Genomic DNA, 26,416 nt, shown 5'->3' on the forward strand with positions numbered 1-26,416 from the left:
TTCTTTTAAATGCTGGAATGGTTCGAAACTTCTTTCGCAGTGAGTTAGTTCTATTGCAGGAAATGTCACAATCCGTACTTTTCGAATTAGTTAGTGGAGTGACTGGCTCATAACATTTTACAACTCAAAACCCTCTTTCGGCAGGGACGAATGAAATCACTCCCCAAAGTAGCACAGTTTGGTGTACGATATTATATTATATTATAGTTTAATATCAGACAGTAATATAGATCATATATATGCTTTAGAATTTAGGGGCCCTAAGGCGGAGAAAGTTTTGGAAGCCCCTTTTCACCTTCCTGATTTCTTAATATTATATTAATAAGTTTTATTATATATCTATTATAGTTTAATAATATAATATATAAAATATTATAGAACATATAATATAATATAATATTGTAGAACATATATATGCTATTAGAATTAGGGACCTTAGGCAAAGTAAGTTTTGAAGACCCCTTTTCATTATATTATATATTATATTATATTGCTAGCATAGAATCATACGATATTGTAGAATATATTATATTATATTATATATATATATATATATATATATATAGTAACCACGAGGAATCATTATTAGACTTATGTCTGTATGTCCTCACAGAAAAAATCCCTTTATTTGAATCCCTGCCTGAGGGTGACCCTTGAAAATGTCTTCAGGCCGGATTCTTTTTTTAATATTTTTTAATAATTTTTTTGTTTTAATTTTTATTTGATTTTTGTTTTTCCTATTAACTTGATTCTAATACTTTTGTATATTATATATATATATATATACACTAATAGAATTTAGGGAACTTCAGAGTAAGCTTTGGAGGCTCCTTTTCACTTCCCTTATTTGTGTCGTGTCGTGTTATACATTAATGCGAGGATTGTTTAATACCACACAATATTATAGAAAAGCTATTTGAAGGCTCTTAGGTAAAATAAGTTTCGGGGTCCCCTTTGCAACTCCATATTTTTTTTATACCAGATTCTCTATATAAGCAGCTTTAAAGTAGCAAATTCTGTTAAAGACAAAATATTTCTAAACGGGATTTTTTCGAGAGAGTTGGTTTTAATATTTTGCATACAAAAAATTACAGATTCAAATTTAAACGAAATAGTAAAACAAAACGTTTAGCACACAGTCTCAATACAGATGTGACACAGGCTTAAAAAAAACACTTATCAAATAATAAATTACAACAAACATTTAAATGAACAATAAAATGAATAAATTTATGAAAAAAGTGTCTGAGATATTAAAAATATTACAGAATTATTACTTAAAAGATAATTATTCGATCTCAAGAATGATAAAATTCAATTCTGAAAAAGCTGAAATCCATGTTTCCGCCGAAATGGGTTTAAATATTATTTGATTGTAGAATCCACCATTTTTTAAACTACGAAGCAATATATTTTTAGAGTTTTTGAACAACATAAAATAAAAGATAACTAATTAAAAATATTAGATAATGTTCCAACAGTTAAACAATAATAATTTAAATTTAAATCAATTCGACTGCATGGCCTTTGCAAATTAAATAAAAACATAAAACTGATATGATGTGTGGCAAAAAAAAAAGTATCAAAACTTCAAGGCTTTTAAGTAGTTGCATCTTTTGCCTATTTGATAATCCGACCATGCGTTTCGAAGAGAACATTTTCTGCCCCTTCCCCCTTATAATCCAGGCCACCCCTAGATAGAATGCTAAATTGGAAACTAAACATAAATTAATGATACTTAAAAATAAATGGAACAGCTAAATCCTAATTATCCGAACTTCAATAATCCGAGCTGTTTTGGGCAGGGAGGTTCCATAAACTTGGCAAGTTTCGACAAGTTTGCGGAGTTTAAAGTAAGAAAGGCTGAGAAAAAATAATGGCTGATTTGTGCAAGCAGTGATATGCTAATATAATATTTAATATATAATTGCTAAAATGGTTAATATAGTACACAAAATATAAATACTCTTTCTTGAACCATTAAATTAATACTTTACGAGTAAATTTTATTTTTCTATCCCTTTCCAAGTCTATACAATCAAGTTTTTTCCCTAAGTTATCTTGATCGGATACAGTTCTAATTCATCTAGAGAATTGAAACTCTATTGTAATGAAATCGCATTGTATCTCCAACTCTACTTAAAACATAAAGAATGTGTATGCGTGTGTGTGCCTGCATGCGTGTGTGTGCCTGCATGCGTGTGTGTGCCTGCATGCGTGTGTGTTTGTGTCTTTTATAGGCCAGACTATTTGACGTAGCGCTACTGAATTTCGCACAAATAGACTTTGAACAGTAAGAATATGCACATCAGTGCAATTTTCATAAATCTAAACTAGAATTTTAATTAATTAAAAATTAAGTAAGACTTTATTGTTTCCCCACGTAAGTCCAAAACATTGTTGCACAAATCTGATTTTTACTTCCTTTTAAAATTTTGAAACTTGTCTTTTTAACGATACGGATTTTATAACTAACACGCCAAATTTCCCTGCATTTAGGCAATTTTTTAAAGTGTATTTTTCATAATTTTTCTCATTAGATTTCATTTTTGTATTGAAACTTAAACAGTTTTCATTGTTCTGTCAAATTTTTAACTACATGATTTTTCTTCTATTCTTGCAAACTAATGAAAGAGGATTCTATTTTATATATGTGTAGTTCATATCTCTACTAATAATAAAGACGAATATGTAGATTTCTGTGAGTAGTGCCAATGTACATCTGAGAATTGCGCAATAATAAATGATCCCCTTGTAACAAAATATCTAATTTTTCTGCATCCTGTGATGTTATTCATCAATTTATGCTAATAAAAAGGTAATAAAGCAGTACAAAATTATCGTACAGCATTGTACTCTCTCCCCCTCCCCCCACGAATACCAGCATTCGGAAGGATGCAAGACAATGTACATGCCGAGAAATGAATTCAGTCCAGCGCTACATAACAGAATGTTTCGAACTCGAAGAAATTTGAGGGAAACTTATTATGGAAAGCAATTTTAATACAATATAAAAATGCCCTGGAAATTTAAAAAATATTAAAAGAAATGATGGAAAAGATATCTAGCCTTTTACCAACAATTTCAAGATTCTTTGAACTTTTATTGGCCGTTGTTTCTCTAATGCAAAAATTTGATTAAGTAATGAGCGTAACAGTCAGTCACAATAATCCCTGTTTATACGGCTTAGTTCTGGTTGTAATTAAAAAAATACCAGAAATCGATACAATCCTATTCTTCTTGCCCTTTCCTCAAAACATAGACACATTTTCGGAAAAAAAAAATTTTATTCTCAAGATATTTCTTATTTAGTATTTAGTCATTCCATATAGAATTTAAAAAAAAAATCCTTTCAAAATGCGTGAGAAATAAAAAAGAGCACAAATAACTCAGTTATGCATATAGAACTTACGAAGCGTATAATTACTTCAATAAAAAAGTAGGCATTTTTTTATTTAATTAATCAAGAAATACGAGTCTCTAACCAAACGCATCAACCTGCTTTCAAACAAAAACTGTAAAGAACTAAATCACTCGGACATACAGACAATTTTCGATTTACCAAGAGGAAAACGTCTAACCTAAAAATGAAAATCTCCGTAGAGGAACACAATAAAATGTAACTCCAATAAACCGATAAAAAAAATTGGAATGGCAGTATTTTAGCATATATATCAACTCCATACTTCACCTTCTGCCAAATCTAGGGTAGGACCGCGAAATTACAAATTGGTTCTTGCGAATCTAACAGCTGTACGTATCCGCGATCTTAAAAATGAATAATGCATTATGTCGAGTTTTCGTTGTTGGGAGAAAAGAGTCGAGAGGAAAAAGCACGTGGGTTAAGGTTTGCACATGCGTCCGTAACACGGGTTCGATAATTCACTGGGAAAAACAATCTCACATCTTGTGTGCAACTCTTGGTGTAATATGCTAATTCGGATATGTTTTTTTTTTTTGGTGTGTGGAAAATACGGTGGCAGGGAAGTATTTCAACGTAATGTCCAGAGTTTATGATGTCTACAACCAAAGCAGATTGGAGTGCACGGTGAATTTTTATTTCATTTTGTATAAACACATAAAGTAAGGTTAGCTTGGGTTAAGTGACCAGAGTCATAAGCTTAGACTATCATGATTTGCTACCATGTCTCGTATTATTACGAATATCTGGAAGACCGAGCTTTGCTTAACAGTTGATTTTTTTCGTAAAAATGTGATTTTGGGGGGTGAAAATATTAAGAAACGAATCACATACTTACATATGAATATTTTTCAATCTTACCTACATACGAACTGGTCATTTAAATAAAATAAAAAAATCATGAATTCACTTAGTATAACATGTTATTCGAAACAATGTTATATTACAGTATTCATTTTACAGTTATCTATCATTAGTCATATTTTTGAACCTACCCTCAGTTTTACCACTGCGAAATAGGGTCCGAAATGGCGCTATAGGGCATTGTCAGCATGAGAGCAGATAGAAAAAGACTAATAGTTAATTATAAAAAAAAAGATTGTGTGTGTGTGTGTGTGTGTGTGTGTGTGTGTGTGTGTGTGTGTGTGTGTGTGTGTGTGTGTGTGTGTGTGTGTGTGTGTGTGCGTGCGTGTGCTTGTAAAATCGCGTTTTTTCAGGAAAGATACCTATATACATAAACTTAAAAAATAAGAATATTAAATATAAATGCATAGTTAAAATAATAAAGCAAAAAGAGCGGTTCGAACCGTTTATGACATGAAGTTTATGATTCCAATAAAAGTTATTCATGAGTTGCATCAGTTATATAAGGTCTTGCATTGACAGGAATAAAATGAAAATTGTTGTCAGAATGGATTGTATATTTCCCTAATCTTCTTTAATATTTACAGCAAATTTATTGCATTTGCTATTCACCGGTCTTTAAGAATAAGATCACGAATCGGTCGAATTTGCAGGCCAGTTACACTTTTCTTCGGGCTTTATTTGAAATCAAATTTTCAACTCCTTCACGGTCAATTCTTTTAAAACACCTTGAGCCATTTCATTGCTCTAGATATCGATAGGAAGTCATTACCGTACTGACCATTCTATTTGTGCCAAATTTCAACAGGTTTGACTTTTGCATTCCTATCAAAAATTTAATAATTATTTCTTATTTCGCCGTATAACTACTCAAGGCAATTTATGTTCACTCAACCAGCTAGTAAATAAACAATGAATATATCTTTATTGATAATAGAGGGCGGGCGGGCGGTCGTGTGTGTGTGTGTAAGACCAGTAGAGTTCATACTTCTCTCTCGTCCTTTCATTCTTTATACCAATCAACTAATTAATCAAGAGTATAAATAATTACAGTGGAGAGGGTCTAGCGAAGCGTTTTGCTCAACCCTATTCAACAAATGTTGTACCAATAGAGCATTCTTTCTGCGTTTTGTTCGGCCCTATCCGACAAATGTCGCACCAATAGAACATTCATTCTGCGTTTTGTTCGGCCCTATCCGAAAAATGTCGCTCCAATAAAACATTCATTCTGCGTTTTGTTCGGCCCTATCCGAAAAATGTTGCTCCAATAGAACATTCATTCTGCGTTTTGTTCGGCCCTATCCGACAAATGTTGCACCAATACAACATTCATTCTGCGTTTTGTTCGGTCCTATCCGACAAATGTTGCACCAATAGAACATTCATTTCCGCGTAAAAGCTGGTGTAGATAGATCTGTGCCACTAAGGCATACGAATCTCATCCCCCTGAGAAGCTTATCTTCCATTATCCAATCACGCTATAGACAGTTTGATATTTGTCCCTTTACATTCCCCATATGTGACTGCTAAATTTACAACTTAGGAAGAACGAATAGCTTATCTTCTAGTGATTTAAAATGGAAGAACGCAGTTTCCTGCTTCTTCGCCAAAAAAATTCGTGTTTTAAAAGGATATTTTGAGATTTCATAGTTAATTTAATATCGGAATATACTCGAATTTTACAGAAGGAGAAAAAAAAAGCATAGAATCATTTTAATCGTGCTATTGACATCACATGGCATGAGTGATTACGTTTGTCACATGATTCTAACATCACACGAGAAAACTCATTTTGTATGATTTCCGTTGCTTCGTTTGAAATGCATTGCCTATGGTTATAACAAGGTATATTGAAATTCCTTATCTCAATCATAGATAGTGTCAGTATGGTTTTTTGAATTATATCTTGTCATGACAACCATATAAAGGTTTGTGTACTATAATATTCCAAATCTGCCTCTTGATTTTGAAACTTTTATTCACCTATTAAACATACATAGATAAAATTCCTTGTCATTTTTTTAAATCCTAATTCTAATTTGGAAAAAAAAAACCTGACTAAACAAACCAAAAGTTTTATTTGAAATCTGTTGAGTCAAGCAAATTCTTACTAGCAAAGCTGAATTTTCAAATCGTTTGAAATTACCCGTTCAACAAGTTAACCTTCGAATAAAACATTTTAATTTAGCCACTTGTGTCACAGCAAACGATTTAAATCAGCGATTCTCGCTGAGATTCATAATTAAAAGAAATCCTTTTGAAAGTCGTTCACATTTTCAGACTTTTGAGTGCTCTCCAAGTTTATGTTTAAATATCAGGAAAAATTTTCCAGTCGGCAAATTCCCGCCATTTTGACAGTAGAAGAGAGAGAGAAACTGTTTACCTTCCGTCTTCCCCCTACATTTTTAAAAAGACGCGGAGATTTCATTTCGCAAGTAAATATATGTTCTTTTCCGGAGAGGGTTCGAAAATCCTTTTAGCAGGGAATTTCTAATTTTCGCCCGATTCTGCTTTCACCAGCAGTTCCTCTTCTCTTTTGACATTTGCATTTCACACTGTCTTGAGCAGGCTTATTTAAATTCTGTCAGAAGGAAAACGGCGGAAAACTTTATTTGAATATTAAAAGAATGGTATTATAGAGAAAAGAGAATCGGAGAACGACGGAAAATGGAATTTAGTACAAATGAAAATGGCATTTCTCATTTTGCGTTCGATCTAAGAATCTGGAGAATAATCGAATGCGTTCTTTATAATAAAACTAATTTCTTCGAGTTAAAAATTAAATAATATCATGATTATCGATTTAAGAATTTTAAAGACTTAAAAAAGGAATTTGACTTGCGAGGGAGGCATCAAGAAATCAATAAGAATATAATTATAAGAATTTTTATGAATTCAAGAATTTGTAGCAGAATTCTTCTGATTCTAGAACATTTCTACTTTGAGTAGTTGAGGAATATATATATAAAAGATAATGAAAGATTTATGAAAATTCGATAAATGAGAGAGTTACATTTCCATTTTTTTTTTTTCAAATCCCAAGCAAATGATTTTATTTTTTGTTTTCCGTTAATTTGAACAAAAATGTAATTTATTTGCTCCACAGAAATGAGGGTTTCAAAAGTTTGACGAAAATCATTTATCTTAATAGTTATAAAATAAAAAAAATAGTGTAGAATTTTTGCAATATGTTTTCAAACATATAATTTATATAATAAATAAACAAAATTTATGACAAACTAATAGCTCATACGTTCCAAAAATAATAATTTAATCTCGTGAAATGAAACCATTTTGATAAAAAAATAAATCAAAAATATTAGAATTTTTTTTAAATAATGTAAAAATTGGGAAACAAGAGAATAACAACAAATCTTACACAAAAATTGAACTTTCAGCATGAAAATCCTTTGGCTGAATAACAGAAATAAATCATAATAAAAATCTGTAAATTTTCATATAATAAAATGTGAAAAAATAATTTTTTTAATCAAGATGCGATATTTATGACTTTCAGGATAATGAAACAAAAAATGAAATGAAATGAAAGAAATTAATTCGATATTGCTAGCAACAAACAAATGGTAATATGTTTAATCCAAAACAGAAATTCCAAAAATAAAAATAGCTTGGTTTAATAAAAGAAAACGATGAAATCTTATAAATTTTAAATTTCCTGGAAATAGAATAGAAGAAACAAGACATTTTTTTAATTAAAAAATGGCATCCCTGGCTTTCAAAGTATTTAAAAAATAAGCCAACATTTAAAATAGAAGAGAGTCATTCGGCATTGTTAGCAACAAATTTAAGGTAGTTTATAATATAGTGCAAAAATTCAAATTCTCCAAATGAGAATAATTTCATTTGATGTCATAAATAATGATGAAATTTCGTGAATTTCCTAAAAATAAACTGTTAAAAAACAAGAAATTTACAATTACCATATTTACGATTTTTTTAGTTATTAAAGTGAAATGAATGCATCAAAATTTGAAATGAAAGAAAATCGTTTGGTATTACTTGGAAAAAATAAACAATAATAAATATATTACAAAAATTCAATTTCCAAATTTGAAAATCGTTTGGTTAAAATGAAAGAAAATCGTTTGGTATTACTTGGAAAAAATAAACAATAATAAATATATTACAAAAATTCAATTTCCAAATTTGAAAATCGTTTGGTTAAAATGAAAGAAAACAAAGAAACTTCATGAATTTCCCTAAATTAAAATGGTAAAAATATCAAGAAATCTATCAAAAAGGAATATTTTCAGTTTTGCTAATTAAAAATCAATCAAACGCTCTTACCATTCAATTGCATAGCACGCAAAGTATGTCCTCGTGTGGTCGACACGAAGATAGAAGTAATTGAAATTCAAAGGAGACTTGGACTCCATGAGCATAAGCCTTTCTCCAGCAACGTGAGCGAAAACGTGAATTGCGATTCTCTAGCACCCAACTTGAAGCCGTAAAAGTATTAACTATTCGGTTTCCTGGCTTCCCAGTTTATTGGATTAGGTAATAGGATAGGATAGAAGTCCCTCCAAAGTTTACACATGATATGTGCACGTGAACATGATGCGACTTAATATCTATTTTCAGACAGTTATGAAGGTCAACAAGAAAGATGGTTATCTGTTTGTTTACTTGAACCAAAATGGATTAAACAAGGGAATATAATCTAGCTTCGCTATCCGAATGGATGGTAATTGGATAGAGAAAAAAATTCAATTAATCTTGAAGCATCAAGATTTGGTTAAGTCAGATTAACGTCTATTATTTTAATATTAGTGTATTATTCCTTAATCAACTTTGGTCAGATGACGAAGAAATGTCTATGCTCATAGCTCAATCTCCAAATTTCCACACCACACCATGTCAGAGAAACGTCTAACGTGAGACAAATTTAATACGCTACAGACATATACGTACTCAGTATATATGATGGAATTGGATCTTGAAACCCCGATTCTAAACTCCGTATAAATGTTAAATATTTTGGTATACGCTCTTAATATCATCGTTTGTCACATTTATGTAAAACTAAACTGGAATTTCGACTCCAAACCAAAATATAGCAGACAGTGGGAAAATCATAAAGTTGCTACTGGCTGTATGAATTAAGATATACCGTCATAAACACGGAAATAAGCTTAATATATAATTATTTTCTAAGCTCCTTTCTGTTTTCGCTTTCATTCAAATTATAATTTCCATAAAATAAATAATTAATAAAAAATACAATGATAATGATTGCTTACCTGTGATGCAAGCATAACGGTTTCGGGGCATTTCTTGGCCAGTGCTCCACTATCTGTAAACAGAAACAAAATTTAGAGATATATCTTCAATCAAACGTTTTGTTTTTGAAAACAGCAATGAAATTCAAATTCAGTTAGCTTATATCATTAAACATGGATAATTATCAATACCATAAAAATTATATCCTGTTTTAATCTTTTCTTGCATAATTGAGATTTTTTTAACAAGAAAAATTCTTACAGAAATTATCAAATTTATCGAAGAATTAAAAGAAAATTCTTATTATTTTTATTATAAGATATATACATATGCTGAAGCTATCAGATATTCTCAAGAATTGAAAAAAAAAAATCCTTGTTAAGTTGTTTGTGAATTAGAATAAATGGTGTTGCTTTAACAAATGAAGATGTCTATAAACTGCGCTAATAATAAGAATATAAAACATAATAAGAACAACCATACTAAAAATAATAAGAAGAAACATAATAAATATAAGAATAATGTATAAATTCTACAATGTAAAAAGCAAAACACTATTTGAAAATGATCAACACCTTTGTGTGGCTTATTTAAAGAATAAACAAAATTAAAAGTAACCTAAAGAAAAAAAAGTTATACAAGAAAGACTTAAACTCGGCACAATTTCGGAATCAAAAATTTAAATTTAAATTGATATCAATAACTTAAATAAATGGGAAATAAAAAATTAGAAACATTGAGAAACCAAAATAAATAATGTAGATGAAGAATATGAGAAGATAAGGTATCAATATATATTTCTAAAGGTATAGACCAAACTTATATATAGTAACCTTCAACGATCGACATATTTATTACCATTTCAATACCAAGTTTTAATTAATTCTGGCATTTATATAGAATATATCATTAGTTTCATCAATAAATTTAAATAAAAATTAAATTAAATTAAAAACAATTAAAAATTCTTTAGCATTATTTTTTTTATGAAATCGTTAATTAATTAAAATAAAAGTTAGGATTCAACCTGAAAAGGAAAATGTTACTTGGAATTATAAAAAGCGATTGTAAGGATGTTATGGTAAATTCCGTAAAAAGAGGACGATTTTAAAAGAAGCATTCAAAGTTACAAAAATAGAAATATCTATTTTAATTTTGTAACTTTATACTCAATTTATTCTGCAGCCAAACAATCTGAAAATATTTCTCAGATCATTACATATCAAAAAGACTGCTGAAATATGGAAATCTTCACTAGCAAAGTATTAAACCAGAAATCGAACTCATATGCTGAATGTTCTTAATGTTTTTGTATCTGCTTGTTATCAAACGTTCTATAATAAAAAATAAATATGAAAAAAAGATAAAATAATAATAACTTGGATACTAAAAGAATTCAGGCTCAAATAAATATTCTCCACGATTCAAGTTATCATTATAATGGTATTTGATTGTTTGTTTATATTACAACCTATTCTTCAAAAGCAATCGTTAAGAATCTATTTCTGTGTTCAACGAATATATAAAATTGCGTTCATTTAAAAATAGTTTTTAATATGATTTTAACGTGTTTAAGAATGCATTATTTGTTTCGAATTTAATTTTGAAACAGGAACCCTTAATTTGAAACAAGAACCGTAAAAGTCTATTTAAAATGAACATTGTTTAACAGAATTTCTTGTATAATTCAAAACTGTTTAGAATTTGCTTTCCATAACCTTTATTCTTTCAAACTGGATTGAGATAATTACGTTAATTTTTAATGCATATTCAAGACTTCTACATACTTATATGGATATAATCATATGTATCTAGCATTTTTGGATAAAATTTATATCATTACAGTCATATATTTAAACCAAACCAAATGAGACATAGAATGATTTTAGTAAACAACGATTTATTTTCATAAAAGGTGTTTTTATAATTGAACGAAATTACACAACAGTAGATTGCAACAGGCTTAATTTGCTATAATTAACAAAAAATATGAGCACCGATTATTCACAGAAATTTAACAACTTCTGAGGCAATTATAAACTTCACTAGCGGTGCCAGGTGCAAGAGATAATAACTCTAAAACAATTTCCAAATTAATAAACTTTTACCAGATGCAGATGATGAATAATTAATCACAAACGATTTACGAATGAGTTTACATTTAGCAATGATTCTATAAATAAAAAAGAGTTCTGATTTTTCGAAGAATTTGACACAACATAATTAATTTCCGTTAATTATCAAAACACAAGAGGGAAAAAATCGTTTTGTTTCATATATTGTAATCAGATACAAGCATCTATAAGAAGAAGAAAAAAACATTCTTTTTAAATGAAAACTGGTCCTTTACAACTCTCAGAGATTACAATCAGAACCCCACCCGTTAAGAGATTTTTATCAAATGCGTTCCAGAAAATTCATACAAAGATTTCTACTGAATAATACGATTTTTATGTGAGAAAAGCATTTTATTGTAGTATTGAATCTCAACGTTTTCCATGAATCCTAATAAAATAACTGTTAGTACCAGGAACAACGGTGACATTCAGTATTCGCGTGAGGACCATATGTCACGAATACAGCATGACACTAAAAGAGAGATAAATAATAGGACCTTGAAATAACAGTCATTGAATTTTCATCGTATTCATGTTCCAAGGTTTGCTGGAATTTCCAAGAAAAGGATTATGGATGTTTATAATATGGAAATATATAAATAATCTAATTGGCAATATATTTAGACGGAAATTATTTTTTGATTTTATGTGGCAATAAAGAATATTATATAAAGGAATTTATTTTGATCATTTTTTATAAAAATATAATAAAAAAAATATCTTTTTCAAAATAATCGTTCAAAGGTAACCTTTTCCCATACTAATAGCATCTGCATTTATTCTCGGAAAAAATAAACTTTAACCAATATACAAAACTAAAACATTATTTGTTAAATTCCATTAAACTGATTCCGATAATGATTGTAAATTCAGTAATCCATACAAGGAGGTAATACAGATGATTCGATTTTTTTTTATTTTAATTTATTTTGAAAGATGAGAATACGTAAAGTTGTGTTTTCAAGTTTTTGATATTCTTTAAAAATACTTTTTAAGACAAAAATTAAACGATTTCAGTGAGCTGATATTATAAAAATTAATAATAGTTGTGAATAAATTATAAAATTTTTATCGAAAATAACAATATTATAATGTGTCGATCAAAAAATGATTTCATTAAAAGCTGAAATCTTAAGAAGTTTATATTATCAAAAATATACAGTTGCTTCTTGTTCGTTCAGACAAAGAATTCAGACTGAACAAAAATTAACAATTGGAGTGAATTATTAAAGTATTACTTTTATTGAAAATTAATTATTAACATCATTAAAAATTGTCCTTTCGTTAATTTAAGAAATAAGTAACATTTCAATTCATTTACTGCAGACGATTTTTTGCAAAGAGCTATTTTTCGTCAAAATCTAAATATTTATTAAGAATTTTCTAACGAATATACAAAAAGTAAAATAACGCATTTAATTTTCATAGATTGCATTAGCAGTTTTTGTGAAATATACTAAAAATGTAAATTAATAAATAAAAATAATTAATATTTAACAATAATAATACATAAGAAAAGTAACACATAAACAATTCATTTATTTGGTACAAGAATATTAAATGATTATTATTATCACAACACAAATTGAATTTTAAAAAATTTGTCGGGAAAAATAATTACACTAAAAGACTCATAAAAATATCTTACAGGATTACAAAAATTTATTCTTTCATTTGTTCTTTAATAATGCTAAAGTCTGATATCTGTTTGTTCTAAACCCATTCACGTTAATAAGATATTAGATTAGATCAAATCGGAGATAAAAATATCTGATCGAAACTGAAATCAAAATCAACATAGCACGATACGAATTTCGATTTTACGTCATTTCGATGACAATTATAATTACTTCCTGGAAAGTAATCACGCGATGCTAGTTCACTATCGTCAATCAAATGTCCGCAAAAATAAAGGAAATAAATGTCTCCAATAAATTAAACTTTCGAAGGAACAACATTGCTTAAGAAAACTAACTTTAAAAGAACGTAAGGACTGAACTGAATGCCGATTTCCAACGATATCACAATTAACTTTTAATATAAACTTTGCTTCAAGTTTATTACTGCATCAATCTTAATTACTGTTGCTATTAAAATTCCTATCCAAGTAATAAAATCTCATAATTTTTTTTAAAGGGACTCCGTACTCAAAGATCATTAAATTAATATTATTACATCCGGGTGGATTTTCTTGTTGATTCTTAGATAATACTAAATTAGAAAGAGACTTGAAGAAAAGCTGAACAATAATGGACCATTAAAAATTTAGGTAATCCAATACTTTTATTTCGAAATAAAAGGGCTAATTAAAACCGACAAAGATTTCAGGCATTAAAAAATTTTTCGTCCCCCCCCCACACATGGGGAAGATTTTGAGGTATGTCAAAACCATACTCTTTTGCTTTTAATAAGGTCTTTAAATATATTTTAGAGCTTTAATAAACTTGTCTAAAATATTCTAAAGATAAAAAAACGTTGGTAAATTGGACAAGAACACGAATCACTAAACTTGAAAGAAAAAGTGATATAAAAAAATTCGAACACTTGGTTTTGCCCTAAATTGAATTAGAAAAAAAATTATTCTAATATATTGAAATCATTCACTTCAACAAATACAAATAACATTAAAAAAAATCTAATAACTTTTGATTTTCGTCATATTATCTAAAATATTTTAATATTCGTCATATTAAACAATCAAACTACTTTTTGTTCATCGTCATATTATCTAATATTAATCATCAGTGAAGTAAAAGAGTCAGGGAAGCTTGACCTTCAGGTCCCACCCACCCCTGCAGGACCTTAAGGTTCCAAATATGAAGCCCTATTCCACCAAAGACTGCCGTGCGTGCTGACATACGGCAACTGAATTCAAAACAATGGTGCGGTAAAACAATGAGAGTTTGAATTTCATTTCAATAATGAAACTATAAATGAAAGTTAAGCAAAAATATTTTTAATTGAAAATTTGGGAAAAAGCTGCATGCTAACTAAATTGAAAAAAGTCAATTTTTTAAAATTCTAAAATGATGTGAAAATTAGCTTTCTGCAATAATGTTTTCATAAATTATCACAGAATTTTTTCAATTTTCTCTTATTTTTTAATTATTCAAAATTTCAAAAAAAAAAATCACTGAGGTCTACATATCCATCCTCCAAAGTATACTTCGCCAATTTCGTTAGCTCTAGAACGTCTGTTGGCGGCCTCTGTCCTGTAGAGCGCCAACACACATACATGAACAAAAGTACGCATCCTCTATTATTATTAAGGGAACATGGACTTTAAATAAACAAAAGTGGACAGAAACATTAAGTTTATTTTTATCGTTTCTTCGCTAAAATATATGTTTATATTAAACTAAACTAATATTATAAGATATATTGTTCAATAAAATGAGTATTTTAATGACCGAGAGAAAAAAGCACATTTTAATTACTTTCTTCAAAATGATATTGTAATGCTCTAGGTGTATTGAAGAAATTACGCAAAATTGATAATAAAGATTTCGGTTAAATATTAAAAGAAAATAGGGCTTGCATTTTATATTTCGTATTTTTTTAGATAGTAAAAAGTGAATTTTAATTCCGAAAAAACAATTCTTATGAAAATTCAGTAAGTATTGTTTGACATTTACTTCTGCGTATGCGTTAGGATGGGCTTAATTCGTTAAAATATGTATGAGAGGAAAGATGAAAGGAGGAGATGTTTATATTAACAATAAAATAAACTCGGATTACTCGCCGACTGAATTAAAATAATGCGGCCAAAAACGACACTACGATTTACGACTCACATACAAGTGAAAAAAAAAAATTGAACAAAAAAGTATCTAATGGGATGAAAATCAATGTCAAAGGATGACGAAGATTTCCGGAAAGGCACTCATTCTTCTGCGTCTCATCCCTTAATGAGATAGAATCGTCGAAAAGTGGTCGTCTCAGAATACTGAAAGGAACAGTATGCATGAAAATATTTCTAAGAATTATTATTCAATTGGAATTACAAAATCATAAACAGTTTTAACCCAAATAAATTTATATTGGGTGATAAGTTTGGTTTGGTTATATATTAACGTCTCGTTTGAAGCAACACTGGGGATATTTTGGGGCGGACCTCGTAATTTTGAACCACGGTCAGATGACGAGGACGACACCTGAGCTGGCACCCCCTCTCCACACCACATCACACCAGCGGGAGGACGTTTGGTCATGACGGATTTAACGTGCAACTGACCCTCTTACACGGCGGTTCTTCGGTGGAATCTGGTCACGAACCTGAAACCCTCCGGTTCCGAAGCCGAGACCTTACCACCAGGCCACCGCGGCCCTATATATTGGGTGATAAGGAAAAAAAATAGAAAAAAAATCATAACTCTAAGTTAATGATTCGCAAAAATGCCTAGTCCACTGTTGCAATAGAAATAAAAAGTATATATCACATACTACAAAAAATTGCAAGAAAAAAAAAAGAAAGATGCTAAATAAAATATTCACATAGTTACTATGATAATACATAAATTTGAAAAAGATCATTATCAATCAAAAGTCTTTTATATGAGATTTAGACATGACTAGAAGCTGAATTTTACTTTAAAAAATAAAAACTTCGCCAATATATTTTGGTTGTTAGTATTATATATAAAAAAATATCAATTTAAATAAGGATAGTAAAACTGAAGATGAGGAGATAAAATGGTATCAAATATAAAAATACGCATTTCGAGAAAAAAAAATATGAAATTGCTTTTAAAACAATACATATATGCATTTTTACGAATTAAAAATATAGATATCGGTGTTATTATTTACATATATGTATATAATTTATGGAAATAGGTCAAACCTTTGATTTTATCTCAATCAATCCACAAAACTTTCTTCACGAAATAAAAAAAAAGGAACCTTGCACCAAAAATTTTTTTCAAAGTTACCTACCAAGAAGATTCAAGGTAACCTAAGAAAAACTTCTCACAAACATGATAATCAGTAGCTACAATCGAACAATCATCACTTCCATCAAATGGCAAAATCGAATAATCGTAATGATAACTTCCTTAAAGGTAAAGTAATCCCTCTGGCTCCCGTAGAACTAATCAAATGAGCGGATTATCATCGATTCAAGGACAGATGGACAATGCAGCAAAAGGAAACTATCTGAATGGTAATCACACTTGACATGGATTCTTAAATCGAATAATTTTGATCTTCTCAAATCAATACCTAGGGGCGGATTAGCAAGTTGGAAGAAAAGAAGTGTTCATCAAGGACATTGAAATGAAAGAAGGGTTTAAAATTTTTTTCATTTTTGTAGTCAATGATAACTTTTGAGAAACAGAAAAAAGAAGTTTATTATTACGTACACTTAAATAATAATCCATTTATCTATGTTCATTATTATTACCGACCCGTTTTCAGTTCTGATAGCACTAAATCTATCCGAAGTATGATAAAAATTTTCATTCACTTGAGTACATACAAAAAACAAAAAAAAAAAGGTATTGCTATCATCAAAATATTCGACCGCCAGATTTCGATGAATTTACACATTTCAGATCTCACCGATCCCGAAAACACATTTTTGGAATTCTGTCTGTCTGTGGGCAAACACAAGTCCAAACGATTTTGAGTCTGACTGATAAAATTTTATATGTGGACTTAATACCAAATTTGTAGATTTCTATCAAAACGAGTTTCTATTTGAACTAATTCCCGTCAAAAGATGTCTGTCCACCTACCCGTGAACAAGTGAACCAGATAACTACAAAACATAAAGGGCTAGATAAATAAAATTTGGTATACAGATTTAAAATTTAAAACGAAGATTTTTGTCAAATTTTCAACGAAATTTATGAAAAGGTTGACCGTTTGTTGGTCTGTGCTTCAACATGCATGTAAACACAATAATTAAAAAAGATAATGAAATTCAGTATGTGATGTTTTGATAACAATTGTAGTTTTATGTAAGAATTTGGTTTAAATCGGCTGCAAAAAAGGCATCGAAAGTACATAATTGATTTTCTAGTTCTTGTGTGTCAACCGCACACCAACGATTAACTTCCAAAGATCACATGAAGAATTTATTAAAAACAGTAGATTCACGCCAAATAGGCGTGAATAATTTACGCCAATGCCTATGTAATTAATACACAACTACATCAAACTTTATTATAAAACGAAGCATACAGCTTTATGAATAGGATCTGCAAGTATAAATCTGATGACTGGTGGTGTTGATGGTTTTACCTTATGTCCACAGTTTTATTGGTAGCAGATGGGGGGGGGGGTATTATCTTTATCAGAGGGAAAAAAAGAGCATGCTGATATTTTCGATTTTGTCTCCACCTTCCACTCTCTGTAAACGAAATTTGGTTTTATTCCAATCATTGTTTTTAGCAGAAGATGACTCTAAATAAGGAAAGTTATTCTTTTCTCGCGTATATTCTCCGAAACATTAGCAGAAATCCAGTATTTAGCATTTATCGTTACACAAATAACATGTTTTCGGGGCGGGGAATGAAATTTTATTAGTTAAACGGGTGAAATTACTTAATAGATTAAAATAATCCTTATGATAATACTGGAGGATGAAAAGCATTAGTAATAATCTCTTGAATAATCAAAGGTGTTATTACAAAGTTGAATGAAATATTAACTAGCCAATTCCATATTGAAAATGACTCAATTTAATTAATTTCTAGCAACGAAATATAAATTTTAAAACACTACAAAATGTTAAAAAAACAGAGTTAATCCTAAGAACATGGAAGTGAACATGTATAACATTGAATCTTAAAGAACTGACAAATGGCTTTAAAAGATACAAGCCATTTTATTTTCTCTAGTAGATTGTGTAGTCGCAGTGACTGCACATCTGACGCACGAAACGCTGTTGCCATACATTACAATAAATTTTAATAATTCGAGAGATATCAGATCGGGGGGGGGGGGGGGAGCAGAATTAATAAAAGTGCCGGAATTGTAAAAGTTGGTTCTAAAAAACAATTTGAAATCAAAACATGTTCATTGTACAATATATTAGAAAATGTATATGATTTTACAGAAAGTTATACTATATATAATAAATATTATAAAAAAAACACAAATTCCTTTTGTTTGCGTCGCGTTAAGATCACTGAAATGCAACATCTAGTGACTTCTTTTCAATTTAACAAAAGATTCAATGGAAACTCACTTTATTCAGTTTAGTTAAAGATTCGACGTTTTCATCTTTTTGAAAACGTCGAATTAAAAGAGGGATTGTATTAATGAGAATATATTACAATATTTAAATCTTTATTTATTATTATATCATTTTTATTTGAAACAAGCTTACAATCATGTTTTCTTAAAGCAAATAAATCATATATTAAAGAGAATAAATTGCAAACAATATAATAAAAATTTAGCTTCTCATTTTTCATTTTTCAAAAGACAAAAGTTTTAAACTTATACAATCCTTGAATGATCATATTTCTTTTGAAAGCGAAATTTAGAAAAGATGAGATATCATTTATTACAAATACAAAAATTCCAATTGTGAGAAAGTTAATATAATCGAGAATTCCATCTAAAACTAGAACACACATTATCTCTCTCACTCTCTATAATATCAATTTCTTTTCTGTTCTGTTCAAATAATTTTACATCACTAAGATAAAAAAGAAACGAACAATCAATTTAAAAGAGTAAATATATACCGTCTTAACTTTCGATTCAATTAGAAGAGCTTTTATCTGTCGCGAACATATTCGCATTCATGATGTCATTGAGTCAAAAGAATTGAAGACAAAGAATTTGCATATCAAAAGGACGATTCCATCCGTCTCAGAATTATAATTTCAGAATGATCCATGTTGTTCCGATTCTAGAATACGAATCAGAATGAATACTAATGAGATATGAGACAATAGGATTACCTCACCTTCTGCCACATGTCAAACCGTTTCAATGAGAAGATTGGGGATTCATTTTGTTTTGTATCTATATACCGACTGTACCATTCATTTATTTCAATTACTTTTTAGATCATTAGAATATCAAAATTCGGAAACACTTATTAAAGTTTCAGTTATATTAAGCCAGCGAATTTAAATGGCATCACAGAATAAGAGTGGATAGCTGACAATGGTACAGCTTTCATTTAGTTTATTGTTATAAAATTTCCCATGATCCTAAAGAAAGCTTGTTGCACAAGAGCAACAATTTAAAATTTCTGTATGATAATTTTAATAATAATTTAAACAAATTAAAAGGTTAAATTTTATTTAGTAAGCTCTGTAGAAAAGGTTTTTCATCAAATTTAAATTCACATATAGATTGATAAAGGCATTTCTTAAAAATCAAAAATAATAAAAAATATTTTATATGCATTCTGAAACTAAAATATAATTAAAATATTACTTAAATAAAAAATATTACTTAAACTAAATTAATAAAGATTAAAATATAACTAAAAGAAAAATTAAAAGAATTATATATATATATATATATATTGCAAATAGGCTTGCATTACACAAAATTGAAAAAATGCCCATTTGTTCTTTGTAAGTCCATATTTTTAAGTTTCTAAAAACAAATTAAATACCTTTATAAATTATAAATATTGAAATTTGTAAAAATTTTCCAGAATATTTGAAATATTTTCATGAAATAAAATTATATTCTCACTCAAAAACTTTTTTTGATTGTAATTATAAAAAAATATATTCACTTTAAAGATTGATTCACACTTCATAGTAACAAAATTCTTTCACAATTAAACTATCCTTCAAAGACTCCATAGCACAATAAAAGAAAATTCGTTTCTTAAATAATGTGAAACGTGAAGTTTCATGCATATTTGAAGCACATATATATATTTTTTATCCAGTTTTCTTTCAAATTATTTAAATGAAATTAATAAACGAACATTTCATTAAACCATAAAAATTAATCGTCCGTCATTTCCTGTATAATATCTCGACAGTGTTATTCAAAGTAACGACGACTTTAGTTTTGCTCAAAAGAATATGTCAGCAGAATTTTAAAATTATAATGACTTCTAAAAATAGAATTTAAAACAACAAAGCAAGTAAAATAAAAAAAAAATTAAAGTAAAACAACTTTAAATACTGTTTCTCATAAGTATGTAGTTTACAATTTGGAGTTCAAAAACATATTCTATTCCGTCTATATGGCTTTAAAAATACTGAATTTAAAGCAATAATCGAATATTCCAAATTTTTGAGTCAGCCCACAAAATCATCTGTACTATGATTCTATAAAATGGTATCGCCAACATGTTTACCGAATAATGAAAATCTTAATAAAAGTATGGCACATATATTCTACTTCGTCCATCCACACGATTTCTAATTCAGAATAAGAAAAAATAAATGTTCCGACTATAAACTAATTATCATATCACAAGCCTAAGCATACCTTTAGATACAAAGATTCCATCCTCAGAATTATGGTGCAAAAAGCATATTGTTCACCAAAATTCAAAAATCCAAATGATGAGCTAAACTGGATAGAAATTCACAGAATTTATTCCAAGATCCTTGACTGGAAATGTTCAATTAAGATCCAAATCCACGGAAATACAGAAAAATACAAGAAGTCTAGACGTTAAACTGCTTTCACTGATTTACCTGTTCTAGCTATTCGATGGTTTTTCCTGCAAACGATAATGATCCATAAATAAGGCACTTTCCAGAACTTCGTAAATTAGCAGTAATAACATTTCTTGGCACACAAAAAAAAGATCATGAAATAAAAGTGTTTGTTTCGTTCTTCTGGTATAAGCATTAATGAGGTCATTTTGGATACTCTTCAACAATTTTTTCCGGTGATTACCAAAAGGCATAAAAACTGGTAAATTGAAAAATAAAACAAATAAATAAATAAATAAAACAGAATAAATAAATAAAAAAATTCACATCTGATCGTGTATAGCTACAAGAAAGCATCAAGATTAAATACATTGTTCGTCATTGCTATTAAGGTATTTGGGGTTTTTTTTCCCTCTCTCTATGAAAATTTGCTTCGAAGACGGGTATAATGAGTCAAAAACACGCAGTTAAAAACGTGATAAATTTATTTTTTAAAAATACTAAATAAAAGATTACCAGCCATTGTACGTAGAAATATTTATATAATTGGATCAGGAAAATTGGCAAATTATTCCATTATACATTGTTTTCATCTCAGTATTTTAATGGAAATTGGTTGGAATTATTGGTCATTTAGTTAAACAAAATAAGAATTTCTTGTCTGCAGGTTTCGTTTGAGATTTTTACTAATAATTATGCAGATGTTTTTATCAATAAATTAACTGCATGTGAAAATAAACATTTAAAGATAATTCAACGTTTTCATAACCAAAAAACGCCAAAAATTTTTTGTTTTCTGATTTAGAACTTTATTGAGTACTAGCCGCCTTTGGCGACCAGCCAGTTCACCAATCTTAATGCTTGTTAAAATTTAAATAATTAAATATTTTATGTGACTCCTATTTTAATAGCTTTTTCACCAAATTTTTTAAAGCTTCAAATTTTGATAGTCATATAATTCATTCATAATATTATAAAGGCCTTCAGCCATAACATAAAATGTATCTATCTAATTTTCTGTTAGTTGTCCCGCAGAATTTATGCTTTAAATTAAAGTGGAAACGGTTAAATTGCAATTAATAAAAGAACATTTTTTACTGAAACGAAGCATTTTTTAAAATATGAGTACTGAAAACAGAGTCACCGAATATTTAAACATTATGGGAAAGAATAAACCTAAAGAATATCTTTCTTAATTTATGTAATATCTCAAGAAGTTTTCTACAAAATTTTCTCAGATTTATCATAAACAGATCAATTAATTAACAATGCTTAGTTTTAAATGCATGAAATTCTAAGAAAATAAACAGAATCGTTTGAAATAATCGGTCGAAACAAGTTAGGCCTTCAAAACCAAGTCCGTATCCGTTGAAAATAGAGTTGTCAACAATCGGAACACAATGCGCATGCGTGAATTTTCAACGCCAATTAGAAATGAAGATCTAGCGCAGATTTCTAATCTGCGCTATGCAGATTAGAAATTTTTAATTTCCTTTATTCTGTGTTATTTTAATTCAAAAGTACTTCAGAATGAATCTGGAATATCGATTAATTAACAACGTTTAATTTTAAATGCATAAAACATTAAGAAAATAAACAGAATCGTTTGAAATAATCGGCCGAAAAATGTTAACCCGAGCCTCATTAGAGTGTGTGTGTGGGGGGGGGGGAATGAAAGATTTTTTTGGTGGGAAAGTTAGAATTTTAATTATTAATTAAAAACTAACTAAAAATTCAAAAAAGGGACCCCAGGTGCACATTCCCGACCTCCTAAGTATACATGTACCATATTTGGTAGCTATAGGTCAAACGGTCTGGCCAACACGCACACACACACACACACACACATTGAGCTTTATTATAAGTATAGATAGATGCATACGATGCTTCCGTACATTTTAATACAAAAACCGTTCTGACTGATATATGTACTATAACACATAAATTCAAACCACGTTAGAAAAAATAGTCTTTCATGGAAAACATGAATTTTGATTTCTGACAGAATTTCTACTAAGAAAACATTTGTTGAATTGGAATAAATGTTTTTTCTGCATGTTTTATGTGTAATAAAAAGAATGTGAATAAAGGTATACAAATCTCACAAAGATGAATTACAAAATTTAATATTTCTGTAATTAAAATATGCCCTTAATTAAAATACTGTATCGTTATGGGGACCGAATTTTAGTTTAATTCCATAAACAGTTTCCTTCATTTAATTATATTATAAATTATTTTACTCAATATGCGTTAACATGCAATTAAATAAGAAAACAACGATAACAAACGATTCAATTCTACCAGTTTTCCCTATAACACAAAAAAATATTTAAGAGTACAAAATGTTGCCAATTGTAAAAACAAAAAATAACACAATCTATACTTATAATAAAGCTCAATGTGTGTGTGTGTGTGTGTGTGTGTGTTGGCGCTCTACAGGCAAGGTCATTTGACATACAGCTATCAAATTTGGTACATGTATACCTTAGACGTCGGGAATGTGCACCTGGGGTCCATTTTTTTTTGAAATTTTAATTAGAATTTTAATTATTAATTAAAAACTAACTTTCCCGCCAAAAAAATCTTCCATTTTCTCCACCGCCAACTTTTCCGCCAAAAAAATCTTCCATTTTCCCCACCGCCAAATGAGTAAAGCATCAGTATTTTTTTTCTCCCAACAGTAATGAGGCTAGGGTTAACGTTTTTCGGCGGATTATTTCAAACGATTCTGTTTATTTTCTTAATGTTTTATGCATTTAAAAGTAAACATTGTTAATTAATCCATGTTTCAGATTCATTCTGAAGTACTTTTGAATTAAAATAACACAGAATAAAGGAAATTAAAAATGTATAATCTGCATAGCGTTATCCCAACTGGCGTAGAAAAATTCACGCATTTGCGTTAACGTAACTGGCGTTGAAAATTCACGCATGCGCATTGTGTTCTGATTGTTGATAATATTATCAACGGATGATTCTTGATTTAAATTAATTTTAGGTTAGTTGCATGCTTTTGTAAGTAAATTGTATTTATGTTAATTATATATTTTTTTATATATGCTTATAGTTTTAAGTACATCATTTTTTAAGTAGTTTTTTTAAACCTGTTTTCGACCGATTATTTTAAACGATTCATTTTATTTTCTTAGTGTTTAATGCATTTAAAATTAAACATTGTTAATTAATAGATCTGTTCATGATGAATCTGAGAAAATTTTGTTGACAAATTCTTGAGATATTACATAAATGAAGAAAGATATTCTTTAGTGCCCATAAAGTTTACACGCTCAGTGACTCTATTATCAGTAATCATATTATTAAAAAAAATGCTTTGTTTCAGTAAAAAATATTATTATATTAATTGCAGATTCATCATTTACACTTTAATTTAAAGCATAAATTCTACGAGGGGTAACAGAAAATTAGAGAGATACATATCACGTTATGACTGAAGGCCTTTATAATATTACGAGTGAATTATATGACTACCAAAATTTGAAGTTTTAAAATATTTTGCTGAAGAATCTATTAAAGTTGGAATTGCGTAAAATATTTAATGGTACGACCGGAGTTAACCCCCTGCTTGGCACAATTTTTAAAAATCGCCAACAACGGCTTAGGAAAATGTTCAAAAGCAAAGGAGCACATGTTCAATTATAGTACATAATAAAGATTGCCAGCTTTGGCGCGTTATCGCAACTTGGCGAAGAAGGGGGTTAAACTCTGGTTCAACCTTGCTAATTATTAAAATTTAAACGAACATTAAGATTGGCGAACCGGCTGGTCGCCAAAGGCGGCTAGTATTCAATAAGCCTCAGTTTTGGCACTATATGACAATACCGTTGATAGATTCATATGAGTGCTGGATAATACCAACCTTCGAATGATGTGTACAAAATTTCATGACATTCTGACAAATTGTTTACAGCTTACAGTGATTTTAGTGACCTCAGTTTGTATTTTTCAAAACAATTTCATGTGTTGGTTAAACAATATTTTTTGATGAGGAAAAATATTGTTGAAACAGACAGTGATTTAAGAAGAGTAAGGATTTCTTGAATTAATATGTGAAAATTAATGAAACATGGATCCATTGTTAGATACCTGAATAAAATTAAAGTAGCTCGTAAGCTTAGTGGAAAATAGCCACTGAAAGTAGTACAATGCTACCCAAAACTCAAAAATCAACTGGTAAATCTACAGCAACTGTATTTTAGGACACGCATAGTTTTTTGTTCATCGACTATCTTGAGAAATGTAAAATTATCAATAGCAAATAATACAATGCATTATTGGATCCATTGAATGTAGAATCAAGCGAAAACGCTCTCACATACAAAGGAATAAAGCTTAAAAATATTATTTACTAGCCGCCTTTGGCGACCAGCTGGTTCGCCAATCTTAATGTTCGTTAAAATTTTAATAATTAAATATTTTATGCAATTTCTACTTTAATAGCTTCTTCATCAAAATATTTTAAAACTTCAAATTTTGATTATCATATAATTCATTCATAATATTATAAAGGCCTTCAGTCATAACGTAATATGTATCTCTCTCATTTTCTGTTAGCACCCGTAGAATTTATGCTTTAAATTAAAGTGGAAAGAATTTATCTTCAATTAATATAATAATATTTTTTACTGAAACAAAGCATTTTTTTATAATCTGATTACTGAAAATAGAGTCACTCAGCGTTTAAACTTTATGGGCACTAAAGAATTTCTTTTTTAATTTATGTAATATCTCAAGAGTTGGTCAACAAAATTTTCTTAGATTCATTATGAGCAGATCGATTCATTAACAATGTTTAAATTTAAATGCATCAAACACTAAGAAAATAAAACGAATCGTTTAAAATAAACGGTTGAAAACAGGTTTTAAAAAACTACTTAAAAAACGATGTACTTAAAACTATAAGCATATACAAAAAATATATAACTAACATAAATGCAATTTACTTACAAAAGCATGCAACTAACCCAAAAATAATTTAAATCATCCATTGATAACGTTGTCATGGCAACAATCAGAACAGAATGCGCATGCGTGAATTTTCTTCGCCAGTTACGTAACGCAAATACGTGATTTTTTCTACGCCAGTTGGGGTAACACTATGCGGATTAGAAATTTTTAATTTCCTTTATTCTGTTTTATTTTAATTCAAAAGTACTTCA

At 29.0% G+C, this 26,416-nt stretch overlaps 1 protein-coding gene across 5 annotated transcripts in view; it reads right to left on the minus strand.

The window, feature by feature from the left end:
- The window catches only part of LOC129973022 (uncharacterized), a 202,414-nt gene that overhangs the window by 55,113 nt on the left and 120,885 nt on the right, over positions 1 to 26,416 (minus strand). For 3 of the 5 annotated variants that reach the window (XM_056087367.1, XM_056087369.1, XM_056087368.1), the window contains one exon: positions 9,547 to 9,599. In XM_056087367.1, the coding sequence (XP_055943342.1) occupies positions 9,547 to 9,577 (31 nt within the window). In that variant the 5' untranslated portion in view covers positions 9,578 to 9,599. Of the gene's footprint in view, positions 1 to 8,593; positions 8,710 to 9,546; positions 9,600 to 21,063; positions 21,083 to 26,416 lie in introns of those variants that run through there. The other 2 variants (XM_056087370.1, XM_056087371.1) reach the window with 2 other exon arrangements.

This window comes from Argiope bruennichi, chromosome 6, assembly GCF_947563725.1.
Source record: "Argiope bruennichi chromosome 6, qqArgBrue1.1, whole genome shotgun sequence".
Classification (NCBI taxonomy): domain Eukaryota; kingdom Metazoa; phylum Arthropoda; class Arachnida; order Araneae; family Araneidae; genus Argiope; species Argiope bruennichi.